At 38.4% G+C, this 14,388-nt stretch overlaps 1 protein-coding gene across 1 annotated transcript in view; it reads right to left on the bottom strand.

Moving 5' to 3' along the window:
- Nucleotides 1-1,003: 1,003 nt before the first annotated feature.
- Nucleotides 1,004-14,388, bottom strand: part of BANK1 (B-cell scaffold protein with ankyrin repeats 1) — a 281,394-nt gene continuing 268,009 nt past the window's right edge. Inside the window, exons 12-17 of the mRNA XM_006772998.2 lie at nucleotides 10,360-10,419; nucleotides 8,322-8,325; nucleotides 6,826-6,855; nucleotides 5,769-5,824; nucleotides 1,984-2,048; nucleotides 1,004-1,721 (exon numbers count right to left, since the gene is read on the bottom strand). Coding sequence (XP_006773061.1) covers nucleotides 1,989-2,048; nucleotides 5,769-5,824; nucleotides 6,826-6,855; nucleotides 8,322-8,325; nucleotides 10,360-10,419 — 210 coding nt within the window. The 3' untranslated portion in view covers nucleotides 1,004-1,721; nucleotides 1,984-1,988. The remainder of the gene's footprint in view (nucleotides 1,722-1,983; nucleotides 2,049-5,768; nucleotides 5,825-6,825; nucleotides 6,856-8,321; nucleotides 8,326-10,359; nucleotides 10,420-14,388) is intronic.

A 14,388-nucleotide genomic window follows, 5' to 3' on the forward strand; every position in this document is an offset into this window, starting at 1 on the left:
GCTATTAAATGGGCTTTTTGCCATGATTTTATTCTAAGTTAGCCCAGTCCACAAGGGTGGAATTTCCAAGATCGTGAATTTAGATTTCCATCCATATTAAAGATCTGAATAACACTCAGGCCTTCTCTCCCACTTCCACCCTTAACCAAATCTCAGGTAAGAGATGATTTAATTGCATTATAATCAGGAAAGCTAACATTTTACCTGTCACTAAATTTCACAATTTTAATAAGACTAAAGTTAATGGTGTAACTGTAGGCATCAGTCACAGGAAAATATGGAAGTTATAACTTTACAGATGTTGCATACATTTACATTTTATAAATGGAGAAAATGATAGAAAAGCAGTCAGTTTTCCGACTGCTCTCCCTAACTGTCTGGGTGCGACAATCCACACAGATGGGGGCTCAGTGTGTGGAATAGCATGTCATTTCTTGAAAGCGTGGATGTGAATATATAGGCTGAATTTCCAAATATAATAATCAAAAGCAGCTTCTATAGGGATTAATTAAACCGATTAATTGATGAGCTTTTATTTTTTAAAATATATATTTTATTGATTTTTTACAGAGAGGAAGAGAGAGGGATAGAGAGTTAGAAACATCGATCAGCTGCCTCTTGCACACCTCCAACTGGGGATGTGCCCGCAACCAAGGTACATGCCCTTGGCAGGAATCGAACCTGGGACCTTTCATTCCACAGGCTGATGCTCTATCCACTGAGCCAAACCAGCTAGGGCTGCTGAGCTTTTAAAAGAATGTTAACAGTATTGAGAAACCTCTGATCAATATTTTTCAGAATCACTTTTTAAAAAATAGTCATTCCTATCACTGTTTAGAAGCTAGAAAAACAGCATTTGTGTTTATTCTACTTTGTGGGCACTACACAGTGAAATTAATCAAGTTCACTTGTTTTCAAATAATTTTGGTAGACTCTCTCAGTAACCTGGTAAGCAGAAGAATTTAGTGGTTAATTCTCATGTATTGATTTTGAAAGTCAGACATAGCTTTAAGCATTTATTTTTTTGCAGCAATTGTGCATGAAAATCATACAATGGGAAATCCACTTTCTATTCTAAGCTAGTAAGGTGTGCCTAAGAAGTAATTTGATGAAATTATAAGTCTTTTAATGAGGGATACAGGTTGTAGAAATTTATATTACTATGAGATACAAAAAGGAAAACAATTTTCTCAGGATTACAGGCAAATAAACACTAAATAAGGGAAGGTTTCTGCAAGCATGATGTGACAATAGTTAGTTTTAAATATGAGAAATTCAGAAAATGGACCAACTACTGAAAAGGCACATATGTGTTGAACAAATGTGTATTTTCATGGTTATTCCAAGGACAAAAGGAATAATTTATTAAGGTTAGTGCCTAAAAGAGGCCCCATAACTGCTACAGAGCATTTTACTTTTCTGCTCTTGTTTTCCTTCCATTTTCAAAATGGGAAATAGCTGCTTCAGTGGGAAAGTGCATTGTAAAATGCAAGAATTTCATTTTCAAAGAATGCAATTGCTGGGGCATTCAATTTTAGGCTTGATACACCCATCTGAAGCAGATGCAATGTCAATAAATTGTGGCAATAATAAAATCTGAAACCCAGAGGGCTGCTTCTTCTTTCATAGTATAGATTTGCTCTGAAGACAGCAAATCCAAATGCAAGCTTGCTTCACCCAGAAAGCACAGTGTCTGCAGATTCCTGTTTCATTGTAATAACCTGAAAGTGAGATCACAGGAAATGTATTACTGAATAATGAATCATCAATTGAAATTGATTAGCTAGCATGAAATCGCCCACATACATAAATCTTTCTAAGGAGCAATCACCTTTGGCTTGAAAAACACATGTGTTTATTCTTTCAGAAGAAGAAAATGAAATATTTAAGAGTATTCTGTTTCCTAGACTAATGATTCCTTCAAGTTCCTAATAAGGCTGCTTTAGGTTTTTTATTTTATTTTAATATAGCTGTTTTTCTTACCTTCCTTAGTGATCTTTTCTGCAACAGAAACCAAATTCCTTTTCAAGTTGGAGTCGAGCAGGAGGCTAAGAAAAAAAAAAAGACAAAGAGCTAGCTACTATTTCTCCATTTTTTAGACTGAGCAAAGAAACATAATAAAGTCACAGTTGCCTTTCACAGTCACACAAAAACAACTTTGTAGAGGCAACTGACAAGACAATTCTCCATCTCAAAAAGAAAGAATCATTGTAAAGCTCAACTTCATCAAAATCCCGAGTTCAAATTTTATTTCCCAGTGATGGTAATTTGTATTCTTTTCTCTTATCCAAAATCTTACTCCAAAATGACATGTCATGGTTGTATAGTCCTTTAGGTTTTATAGAAGGATCTTCATTTGACAAAGATATTTTCATAAATTCCTGGGCCTAGGTCAGTGATGGCGAACCTTTTGAGCTCGGCGTGTCAGCATTTTGAAAAACCCTAACTTAACTCTGGTGCCGTGTCACATATAGAAATTTTTTGATATTTACAACCATAGTAAAACAAAGACTTATATTTTTAATATTTATTTTATATATTTAAATGCCATTTAACAAAGAAAAATCAAACAAAAAAATGAGTTTGCGTGTCACCTCTGACACGCGTGTCATAGGTTCGCCATCACTGGCCTAGGTGTTACCCCATAATTCTGCTATAGCAGAATGAGTCTATATATAGACTCATTAGGTCTATAGCCCATTGGTGGGTCACAGAATGATCCAGAAATGCAAATGCTTCAATCAGTTCTTTCTTTCTTTTTTTTTTTTTTAAAGAATTGTGTGCATTTATTTGAGCCAAACTGTTGACATATGCCAGGAAGCAGAACCTCAAGGAATTGAGATAATGCTCCGAAGAATGGCAGGTTACATCTGTATTTATACATTGCAATCAAAGGAAATTACATGAAATTCCTTGGAGATAGATTAAGGAGGTGGGATAAAGCAAAGCAGGGAAACCTCTGGGATAGGGTAAAAGTGAAATGATGGACATGTTCTTCTTTTACACAGATGGATACGGGATAGTTTAACATAATTAACAGTTGAGGATTAACTTGATAACAGTAACAATGAGGGAATGTCCTGGTGCCATTTGTTGTGTCCTTAGGGGTGTGGGAGGTGGGGGGCGGGCAGCAAAAGGAAGTTACAAGTTACCCAGACATCTCACAGATATGTTATCTTAGAGGCAAAAAGACAAATGGGCTCAGTAAAGATCTAAGTTGATCTTTGTCAGGGAAAAATGCCGGCCTAGGACATGACTACCCACTATAACCTGTTTGTAGTTAAATATTTAATTTTCAGACCATCTTTTGTGGTTATTTTAGGTCTCTGAGTTTGCAAGACTGCCATGCAGGCCTCCCCTGAGTTTGTCAGGTTAGCATGTGGCTCCTTGCGTCCACACTTATCAGGCACTCATTGACTTCCCAGGATCCGTTCGAAAGAGAAGTTTCACGTCCTTTAGAGCAGTGATTCTCAACCTTCCTAATGCCAAAACCCTTTAATACAGTTCCTCATATTGTGGTGCCCCCCCACCATAAAATTATTTTCGTTGCTCCGTTGCTGGGGTCCAACCCCAGCAGGTCCAGGGGTCCCCAAGGGTGTGGACGGAGTCAGCAAAGCCCATCCACCCTCTTCCTACGGTGGAGTCCTATACGTCCGGAGTACGGGGCACTTACCTAGGGGGCGCTGGTTGGGCGCCCGCTGCTGGGGGCCACCCCCAGCAGGTCCAGGGGTCCCCAAGGGTGTGGACGGAGTCAGCAAAGCCCATCCACCCTCTTCCTACGGTGGAGTCCTATACGTCCGGAGTACGGGGCACTTACCTAGGGGGCGCTGGTTGGGCGCCCGCTGCTGGGGGCCACCCCCAGCAGGTCCAGGGGTCCCCAAGGGTGTGGACGGAGTCAGCAAAGCCCATCCACCCTCTTCCTACGGTGGAGTCCTATACGTCCGGAGTACGGGGCACTTACCTAGGGGGCGCTGGTTGGGCGCCCGCTGCTGGGGGCCACCCCCAGCAGGTCCAGGGGTCCCCAAGGGTGTGGACGGAGTCAGCAAAGCCCATCCACCCTCTTCCTACGGTGGAGTCCTATACGTCCGGAGTACGGGGCACTTACCTAGGGGGCGCTGGTTGGGCGCCCGCTGCTGGGGGCCACCCCCAGCAGGTCCAGGGGTCCCCAAGGGTGTGGACGGAGTCAGCAAAGCCCATCCACCCTCTTCCTACGGTGGAGTCCTATACGTCCGGAGTACGGGGCACTTACCTAGGGGGCGCTGGTTGGGCGCCCGCTGCTGGGGGCCACCCCCAGCAGGTCCAGGGGTCCCCAAGGGTGTGGACGGAGTCAGCAAAGCCCATCCACCCTCTTCCTACGGTGGAGTCCTATACGTCCGGAGTACGGGGCACTTACCTAGGGGGCGCTGGTTGGGCGCCCGCTGCTGGGGGCCACCCCCAGCAGGTCCAGGGGTCCCCAAGGGTGTGGACGGAGTCAGCAAAGCCCATCCACCCTCTTCCTATGGTGGAGTCCTATACGTCCGGAGTACGGGGCACTTACCTAGGGGTCCCTGTTCGGGCGCCAGATGCTGGGGTCCAACCCCAGCAGGTCCAGGGGTCCCCAAAGGTGTCGATGGAGTCAGCGAAGAAGGAACGACACAGGCAGCGTTCAGTTGATCAGCATGGTTGGGTTCTCTTGCCTGGTTCTATTGCCAGGTTCTGTAGCCCATTCTCCAGCCAAGTTCTGTCTAGGATCTCCAGCTGGGCTCTCCAGCCAGGTTCGGTCCAGGTTCTCCAGCCAGGTTCAGTCACCAGGTTCTAGTCAAGTTCTCTTGCCATGTTCTATCCAGGTTCTGTAGCCAGGTTCTGTCTCTAGGTTCTTCAGCCATGTTCTCTCGCTAGGTTCTGTCTCTAGGTTCTGTCTCCAGTTTCTGTCCAGGATCTTTTGCCATGTTCTCTCCAGCGAAGTTCTTCTGTCTCTAGGTTCTGTGTAGGTTCTGTGTCTAGGTTCTCTGTCTAGGTTCTGTCTCAATCAGTTCTTAAGAGTGAATGGCTTTTATGATTACTTATGATTTATTTGAAACATTAGAGATATTGAGGGTTATTAAAATTTGGTACACTAAAATTGGTTTATTATGAGAACTTACCAGGGGCTCAAATTCTGGATTTTAGCAAGAAATCCAGCTGCCAATGACTTGGAGTAACAGTGCACATTTTCTACATTCCATATATATAGATAGTGGGAATCACAATTTTTATGAAAAAAGTTTGTGTTCAGGTCATTATCAGTATTGTCTTCAACTGATCTTGGTTTTCAATTGCTGCTGTTTTTGTTTAGTGTTATTTTTAGCTTCCCATCAGCAATTTATTATTAGTTCACTCTAGAATGTGAAGTAATGCATATTTACATGAACAATATACTATATTTTTTCTATAACTAGACATTAAGGACTGTGTACATTGTGAGACAAATAGACTGATTATATTCTTATTGCTAAATATGATGTCTTCCTTCCTTCTCTAGGATGTATTTGGTCCATACATGTAGAATTAAGCCTCACTTTGGTTTCAATGCCTTTTTCCTTTGATCAAGTTCCTTCCTTGCTTTTTTCCAAAAAGTTGAGTTCTTTAAATTATTGCTCATGGATTTTGCACACAAATGCTTATGTAACCTACTTTATTCATATTTTCAAAATGTTTCAAGCATAACCAGGATAGAAGGCTCTTGTGGTCTTAACAAAATTCTTTTTTTTTTTTTGCATTTTATAAAAATTAAGATAAGTACAACCTACCTTATTGCCAAAGGGCATGCTATATAAAGTATTTTCATTGTGGACACTTTCATTACCTAGAAATAAAAACTCTGTTATTATCTCTTTAGTCATTCACACATTTAATTATTCATTTATTCAGCACTTTTAAAAATATGTATATATATCTAAAGAGTAGGATATGGGTAAAGAGAACAATTACTAAAGAGAGAAAAGGGCATTCCGAAAGGCGCCCTTGGCAAGTATGCTATTAATTTCTCCTTCCCATAAAGATTCACTTGGGTAGGACAACGAGGAGTTGCTTCAGCTCAGAAACAGTTCAACACCTTTGAATAACAACCCCCACTTGATTTTTCTTTCTTCCTTTATTTTTCTTTTCCCATGTACCAGGATTCACCGATAGCAAAATACACTTTTTAAGAAAAATGATTCCTAATACCTCCTGTTGGCACATTCTACTACCCTCCTGCCTGTAGCACAGGCTTCCCGTTTTCCATCCCAGCCACACTGCTCACTTCTATTGCTTCCCCATTCCCACAGGCAGTGCTTTGGTTCCGTCCATAGACAGTTGCTTAAGATTATTCAACAGCTGCCTCGCTGACCTCTATTTCCTCTCTGCCTTCCCCAGATTCTGCGCACATTCCTCCCCATCACATTAAAGTGAATCACTCAAGTGCTAGTCCAATTTCATTGGCTCGATCAACAACTTCCACTCATCAAACATCAGCTCTTATTTATGTATATCTTTATAGCAATTCCCATGGCAGAATTCTTATCTCCATTTTACATATGAGGAAGCTGAGGCCTAAAAAGGTCACAACTAGTAACTTTTAAAGAGCCAGGTCAGGGAGAGTTCAAAGTACAAGCTTCTTTTGCTATATAACAAGGCCCCTAGCAGTGCTAGTCTAAAACTCTCTTACAATTAATTGGTTATCAAGTGGTTTTGCATATAAATACAAAATCTATGTGAGATGATACACTGATCTGCCTAATAATATCAGGTTTAATGTATATTGGAGTTGGTTTACTATGTGTGTTGACTTAGTCCTAAATCCTCCCATACATACCGAGCACTTACCATTTGGATGGTGCACGATGGTGAGCTTATCTAGAAAATAAAAAGACAAAAACCATCTACTGGGTTTGATATAATATTTATTCTAAGCTTTCTTCTTTATGTTGTTTTTATTGTTACTTATGTTTAAAGTGAGCATGAAATTTCACAATCTGATTTAAAAAATACTAACCTCCATCCGCTAAGTGTGAGAAACCATGTCTTTTATTACCTGTGTCTTTTCTTCCTCTTGGTGCTTGTCCCAAGGTATTATGATTTTAGATATGTTTGACACTTAATAAAAGCTTGCTGTTCTGCTTTGATAGTCTTTTAGCATGGGCTACCCCATTCTTTTTTGAAATTAACATTAGTCAGTAATAATTACATATAGTACAATTCAAACATTTTTAAGAGTATAATTTTGACAAACTTATACAGCCAGTTAGGAAAGGGAACATTTTTCTCCCCTTACATCAATCCTCACCCCACCCATATATCTGATAGCCCCTGATCTGATTTCTATCTTTAGTAGGTTAGTTTTATCTAGAATTTCAGAGCATACTTCTTTGTGTCTAGCATCTTTCACTCAGTATAATATCTGTGATTGTTTTTATATTTTTTCCTATTTTGTACGTTATAACACCCAACTTAAGTGTAGGCTTAGTCCCACTGAGGGCCTAGAGAAGATATGGGGCTCTCTGTAAGTCAACCCTGCAAAAAGCACAAAGCCAAGCCCACATAAGTTCACGTCAGTAATCGAACTCTCTGCTAAAACCAGAATCAAACACATCAGAAGAATATTACAGAATTCAGAATATACAGCAGGTTATCTATAATGTACAGTACTTATCTTTTTAAAGGCAGAGATATGAAAAAACTGAAAAATATCAATCATAGAAAAGCAAATGAAAACCATCAATAAAAACCTGAGATGATCCCATCGTTGACTTCAGCTAAGGCTTTACTGTAGTTCTGATAAACAGTTAACTTCATAAAAAATATGGTTTTAAGGAGTGAATAAATAGGAAATCTCAGCAAAACATTGAAACTATATAAAATAACTAAATGGAAATTATATAAATTAAAATTATAATAAAAGAAATAAAAAATTTATCAGATGAGCTTATCAGATTGGCTATAACAGAGAGTTAATAAAGTTGAAGACAAAACAAAAATAAAAAATTTATCAGATGAGCTTATCAGAAGATTGGATATAACAGAGAGTTAATAAAGTTGAAGACAAAACAATAGAAGTTATTCAATATGATGAACAGAAAGATAAAAATGGTTAAAAAGAACAGAGCCTCAGAGACATGTATGTAGAACAATGTAACACAGTGTAGCATGAATATAATTAGAGTCCCAGAGGAGACAAGAGTGAGTTTTGGACAAAACATTTTAAAAAAATAATGGCCAAAACTTTTGCCAAATTTAATGTGAACCATCTCCATAGAGTTTCAAGGACTTATAAAAAAACACTCCAAATAGCATAACTGTTAAGAGGACTCCATATAGGCAACTATAGTCAGACTACTTCAAACCGAAATAGAGAGATATTCTTGAAAGTAGCCAGAGAAAAAAGTCACATTTCATATAGAGGAAAAAGGATAGAAACACTCACTAATTTCTCAGCAGAAATAGTGGAGGACTAAATAGAATGTAATAATATCATTGAAGGGCTGAAAATAAAAATGACCACTTAGAATTGTAAATCCAAAGAAAATGTCCTTCAAACATTTGTTGAAATAAAGACATTTTCAGATAAATAAAATCAGAGAATTTACAGACAGCAAAATTGTAATATTATAAATGCTGAAAACATTATATAGGGTGAGGGGATATTGGAAACAGAAAATTATACATAGCAGGTAGATGTAAAATATTAGGGTGTTTTTTTTCTGTGTTCCATGTGGATCTTATAGCGGCTTGGTTTTAGACTTTGTTATGGTGGGTCTACAGTGGGTCCCACTCTAAGTCATGGTCCTTACACCTTACATTTCGTGGCATCACAGCAGAATGCCAGGTATTTTAACAAAGTGTTTCCACTCTGTCTGGGCAGGAACTCACATATCCCAGCATGGCTTTTTTCTAACTCCACTTAAATTCTAGAGTCTGTTCTGCATTTAGTGCCCTAGAAACTGCTATCTTGTGTGCCTCGAGTGGTCTTGCTCTGCATGTGCACAGAGTTCATCTCTCAGCCACAGCTCCGTGGAGTCCCTCGTGCCCTCTGAGGCTACCTCTACACAGCTACTGCTTCAGTGAACCACCGCACACACTCCCTGGTCTTGGACCTTTGTCTCCTCAGTTTAATAGGACTGCCTTGCTTTGCACAGTTTGTAGTCAGGAAATTAGTCTCTGGGAATTATGGGAATGACTACAGAAGTTTTGCTTGTCTCTGCGATTCTAGTTTTAGATTTTCTGTTGTCCACTTCCTGAAAGCAGTTGTCTCATATTTTTGCCCAGTATTAGTGTTCTCTACAGTGGGAGAATTTATTTGCTACTACTTACTCCACTTTGGCTGAAGGAGAACTAGTAAATTTCTAACTAGGACATCAATGATTAAAAGCATTGACTTTGGATTCAAACAGAAATAGATTTTAGTTTCTAATCTATGTGTCTTCAATTGTCTTAGTGTTTCAGAGTCTTAACTTCCTTACTTATATATTGGAACTAATGCCTACCTAAAAAGGTTATTATAGGAAATTAATGAGGTCATGTTAGGTGTATAGTAGATAGTCAATAAATATTAACTACTACTACTATTTAATGGTCCTTAGTAAAATTATTTATATATTTTGTAATTTTACTTTGTTAAAATTTTCACCTCATCCCACATTAGAATGGAAGCTTATAGAACTTTAGTTATCTGTAAATTATGTACTTAATTATTTTAGATAGTATTTCTTTTTTAGAAAACATTTCTAAGAGAGCTAGAAGAATTCTCTATGGAAAAGTAGATAACAAACCAATAATATGAAAAGGGTGACTTTTAACAGGGTGACTTTCAACATGAAGCACTAGCTAAAAGCTATGCAATATTACTGAAAATGGAAGAGATGAAAGCTTGCAAGCTTTGCTAGTGGTTGTTAGTTTTTAATTATCTGGCAGGAGCAGGGACTTGGGAAAAGAGTGGTCAGGTAGTAAGAATATATTTATTTTCAACTTTGGAATGTGTTGCTTATCTTTGGAGAGGATTTACCATCTTAACAATGCTTGATTTGTGTTGACATTAAGATGAGTGTTGTTTGTTTGTTTTTTGTTTTGCCTGAGAGCAAAAGTGTTAAATATTAGCAAGGGGAATCTGCATTGCCAAGAGGCAGGCTAGCTGCAGGAGAAGGCAACAGGAAATTTCAATTTAAAATGAGCCACATGCGGACAGTTGTGAGAACTGACTATATTGAGACTATTCTACTTATTAAAAAAAGTATGACGCATTAAAAATTTAATACTCTGTGTAATGGCTCATGCAAAAGAAACTGGAGCAGATCATCTTATATATTTTCAACTTACATCGAAATCAAAGGAAAAAAGGGTAACTGGCACTTACTGAATGTCCATTAGATTTGCTTCTTCTGGCCTCTTCCCAATAATGCAATCCCGTAGTTGGCGTAGTTTTTCCTAAATGAGGAAACAACCAGGAAACAGAAATCAAGATTTACCCAAATGTTCATGGGTCAAGATGAAACACCAACTACTATAGCCAATTATTTATTTACTAGAGGCCTGATGCACGAAATTCGTGCAAGGGGGTTGGCCCTCACAGCCCTGGGCTTTGCAGCCCTGGGCAGCTGCCTTGGCCTTCATAGCCCTGGCTTTTTCATCCAGAAGGTGGTCCGGAAGGTTATCTGGACGGTCGTTCTGCTCTTTGGTCTAATTAGCATATTAGCTCTTTATATATAGGGTTTATTTATTTACTTATTTATGTTTTTATTGACTTCAGAGAGGAAGAGAGAGGGAAACAGATAGAAACATCAATGATGAAAATCACTGATCGGCCACCTCCTGCACACCCCCTACTGGAGATGGAGCCTGAAACCTGGACATGTGCCCTGACCGGGAGTCAAACCATGACCTCCTGGTTCATGGGTCATCACTCAATCACTGAACCACACCAGCTGGGCTATCCTTGAAACTTTGCATGTATTATTTTATTTAATCCTCATTAATCTATGAAGTAGATAAAAATGACATCATCTCATTTTACAAATGTGGAAACTATGATATAGTAAGGTTAAGTAACTTTCCCAAATCCTACAGTTATATAAGTGGTAGAGTCAGGAATTGAACCCAGAACCCAGCTCTTTTGGGAGCTGTTTTACTAATCTAACACCTAAGGGGTCTACATTGGCTATTTGGTGACCAAAAGCAGGAGAGTGACACAATGGTGACTTGCCGCTGCCAGAGCTGCCAGGTTCTATAGTACACACTCCTTTCTAGGAATCCCTTCCAAGAACTATGGACCCAGAAGCAAAGGAAACATAACTGGATTCCCCTTCCTAGCTAACTTGTGATCTTCCTCTGCTTTCCAAATACTCTGCATTGAACTTTGATTTTTTTAAATCACAATATAAAATAAGCTAACAATCAAAACTCCCTTTTAGCAGAAAACATAAGAGCAGCATTTTTTCTTAGGGGTTTCCCCTGAGACCTAAAAAAATCACATTTCCTAAATAAAGAGTTGTTTTCATTGCCTTACAGGTACTCTCCTAAGAGTGGAGCAAATGTTCTTCAGGCACTCAGTGAACATGAGCAGGAGTGAGGAGAGATAAGACAAGGCTTTTACCTTTACAACCATCTCATCTAGAAACTCTTCTATTATTAACTCTATGTTTGTGTCATTTTCCCTGTTAGCTTCCTAAGATAATTCCTCTGTCAATAATAATATGGCTTTATAATTATCTCTGATAGATTCACCCTCAGGGTACAAACAAGTATTTTTTTTAAATGACAAAAGTAATAATGAAAAGTGGGATTGACTGTGGGTCCATGTATGTGAAAAAAAATGGAAGAATTCTTTTATTGTTCTACTGTTGTCCAGGTCCTTATATTAAGGACTAAGAAAATATAGGGGAAAAGCTCCTCAACATTGGTCTTGGCAACTCTTTTTGGATCTGATACCCAAGATCACAAGCAATAAAAATAAAAATAAACAGGAGTGACGACCTCAACCTGAAAGGCTCCTACACAACAAAAGAAACCATCAACAAAATTAAAAGGTAACCTAGAGAATGGGAGAAAATATTTGCAAATCCTGTATCTGATAAGATGTTAATATCCAAAATGTGTAAAGAACTCATAACTCAATAGGAAAAGAACAAATAATCTGGTTAAAAATGGGCAGCAGAAGTGAAGTAGCTATTCATGACACACAAATAACAAACATATATATGAAAAGATCCTCAACATCACTAATTACAAGGGACATACAAGTCAAAACCACAATGAGATATCACCTCACTCCTGTTACAATGGCTATAATAAAAAAGACAAGAGATAACGGTGTTAGAAGGATGTGAAGAAAGGGACCCCTGAGTGCTGTTGGTGGGAATGTAAATTGGTTCAGTCACTGAGGAAAACAGTACATATGTTCTTGAAAAATTAAAAACACAACTACCATTTAATTCATCAAACTCACTTCTGAGTATATATCAGAAGGAAGGGAAAATAGGATTTTAAAGAGGTAGCTGCACTCCCATGCTCACTGCAGCATTATTCACAAAAGCCAATATATGGAACAACTCAAGTGTCTGTCAATAGATGAATGGATAAAGAGGATGTGATATAAACATATGATATATTATATCTTTAATGAATCTTCTTCAGCCATGAGATAAAAGGTTGAACATACCTTTAAGGCATTATGCTAAGTAAAAAATGTCAGAGAAAGAAAGATAAATACTATTTCATATCACTTATATGTTGAATCTTAAAATGTCAAACTCATAGAAAGAGAGTAAAATGGTGGTTAGCAGGGACTGGGGGAGTGGGCGATAAGATGTTGGTGAAAGGGTATAAACTTTCAGCTATAAGGTAAGTTATGGGGATCTAATGTATAGCACAGTGATTACAGTAAACAACACTGTATTATACACTTAAAAGTTTGCTAAGAAAGTAGATAATAAGCGTTCTCACTCTCTCCACCCCCCCAAATGGTAATTATGTGATGATGGAAATGTTAGGTAGCACTATAATGGTAACCATTTGACAATATGTAAATATCAAATCAATACTTTGAACGCTTTAATATTATACAATATTATATCAATTATATCTCAATAAAGCTAGAAAAAAAAAGTACTGACTGATACCTCAAACAATATTCCATCAGAATTATTAAACTTTTGGATCTTATGCAAAGTAGCCTTAGTGTCTCTTTTTGAATACACAGGTTATTTTGTTTTGTTTTATTTTGTTTTGCATAAAGACTAACCATATTCATTATTCCATTGTCAATTAAACTAGGTAAGCCAAATCAGTCTCAAAGTAATGAGTATTGATCACCTTAAATTCTTTCTAAAACAACACTAAATGGAAATACACAAACAAAATAGAAATAGCTAAGTGTTTAATAAAACAACTAGTGAAGTCCTTTCCAAGAAGGTATTTAGGTTGGACTATTCTAAATTGTAAACTTTACTACTGAAGGGTCAAAGGAGGTTGAAATACAACTGACTTATTTCAACAAAATTCATATAACCTAGCATTTCCAGGTGGGTGATTGGTATGTCTGCACTTCAGCATATTTTACCTGTTTCAGGACAGAGGGATGTTTGATGGTGGTGGTACTGGCACAGATTGAGAAGCATAAACAATGATCAGTTACAAAACTCGACAATCATCATTCCTTACATTTGTGTGGCAAAGTCACTGCCCTTGCTTAGCACTGCAAAGCCTGGACCACGTCTAACCACCGACCCACAGCTAGAGCTGCCCCTGGAGACAGATGGGTTCTGACATGGGGTCATCTCAGATGTCCTGGGAAGTACCTTTGCCTAAACTATGCCCTGCGGATGGGCTGTATTGTTTATATTGTTTTCATGAGCATTGTTTTAAAATAAAAACGGATCCCTTAGGAAAGACAGCGTATTAAGTTATTAGTGATTATTTGTACTTTGGCCGAAACTAGCTAATTAAATGCGTTTCATCAAATACCTGCCTGACAACTGCTTTCTAAGACACTGGGGCTTTCTGTGATGAGAAGACAAAAACCGTTGGAATGTTTTGGATATAGGAAGGCCTGTGGGGATACATAGGGTAAGATCCTGATACCCTCACTGAGGAATGTCCTGGGGAATAAATATATGGTGCATTTTGCTTTCATTCTCATCGCTGGACCATCTACTTCAATCCCCTCTCAGGTTGTAAATTATATTTATAGAAGACAAGACGAGGCTTATCTGAAGTTAATGCCCATGGCAGGTTAAAGGGAAGAGAAGATAATAATACTACGCTGCATTTAGAACTACTGCCTGATATGATTTCAGTCATTCTCTTGCTTCAAGTCTGGTCTAAATAAAACTCTTCTGCATGTTGAACACATGTTCATGTATGGAGGAGTCACCCTAATTTCATCAATGAGATTCATAA

The sequence above is a fragment of the Myotis davidii genome, unplaced genomic scaffold, assembly GCF_000327345.1.
Source record: "Myotis davidii unplaced genomic scaffold, ASM32734v1 scaffold226, whole genome shotgun sequence".
Classification (NCBI taxonomy): Eukaryota; Metazoa; Chordata; class Mammalia; order Chiroptera; family Vespertilionidae; genus Myotis; species Myotis davidii.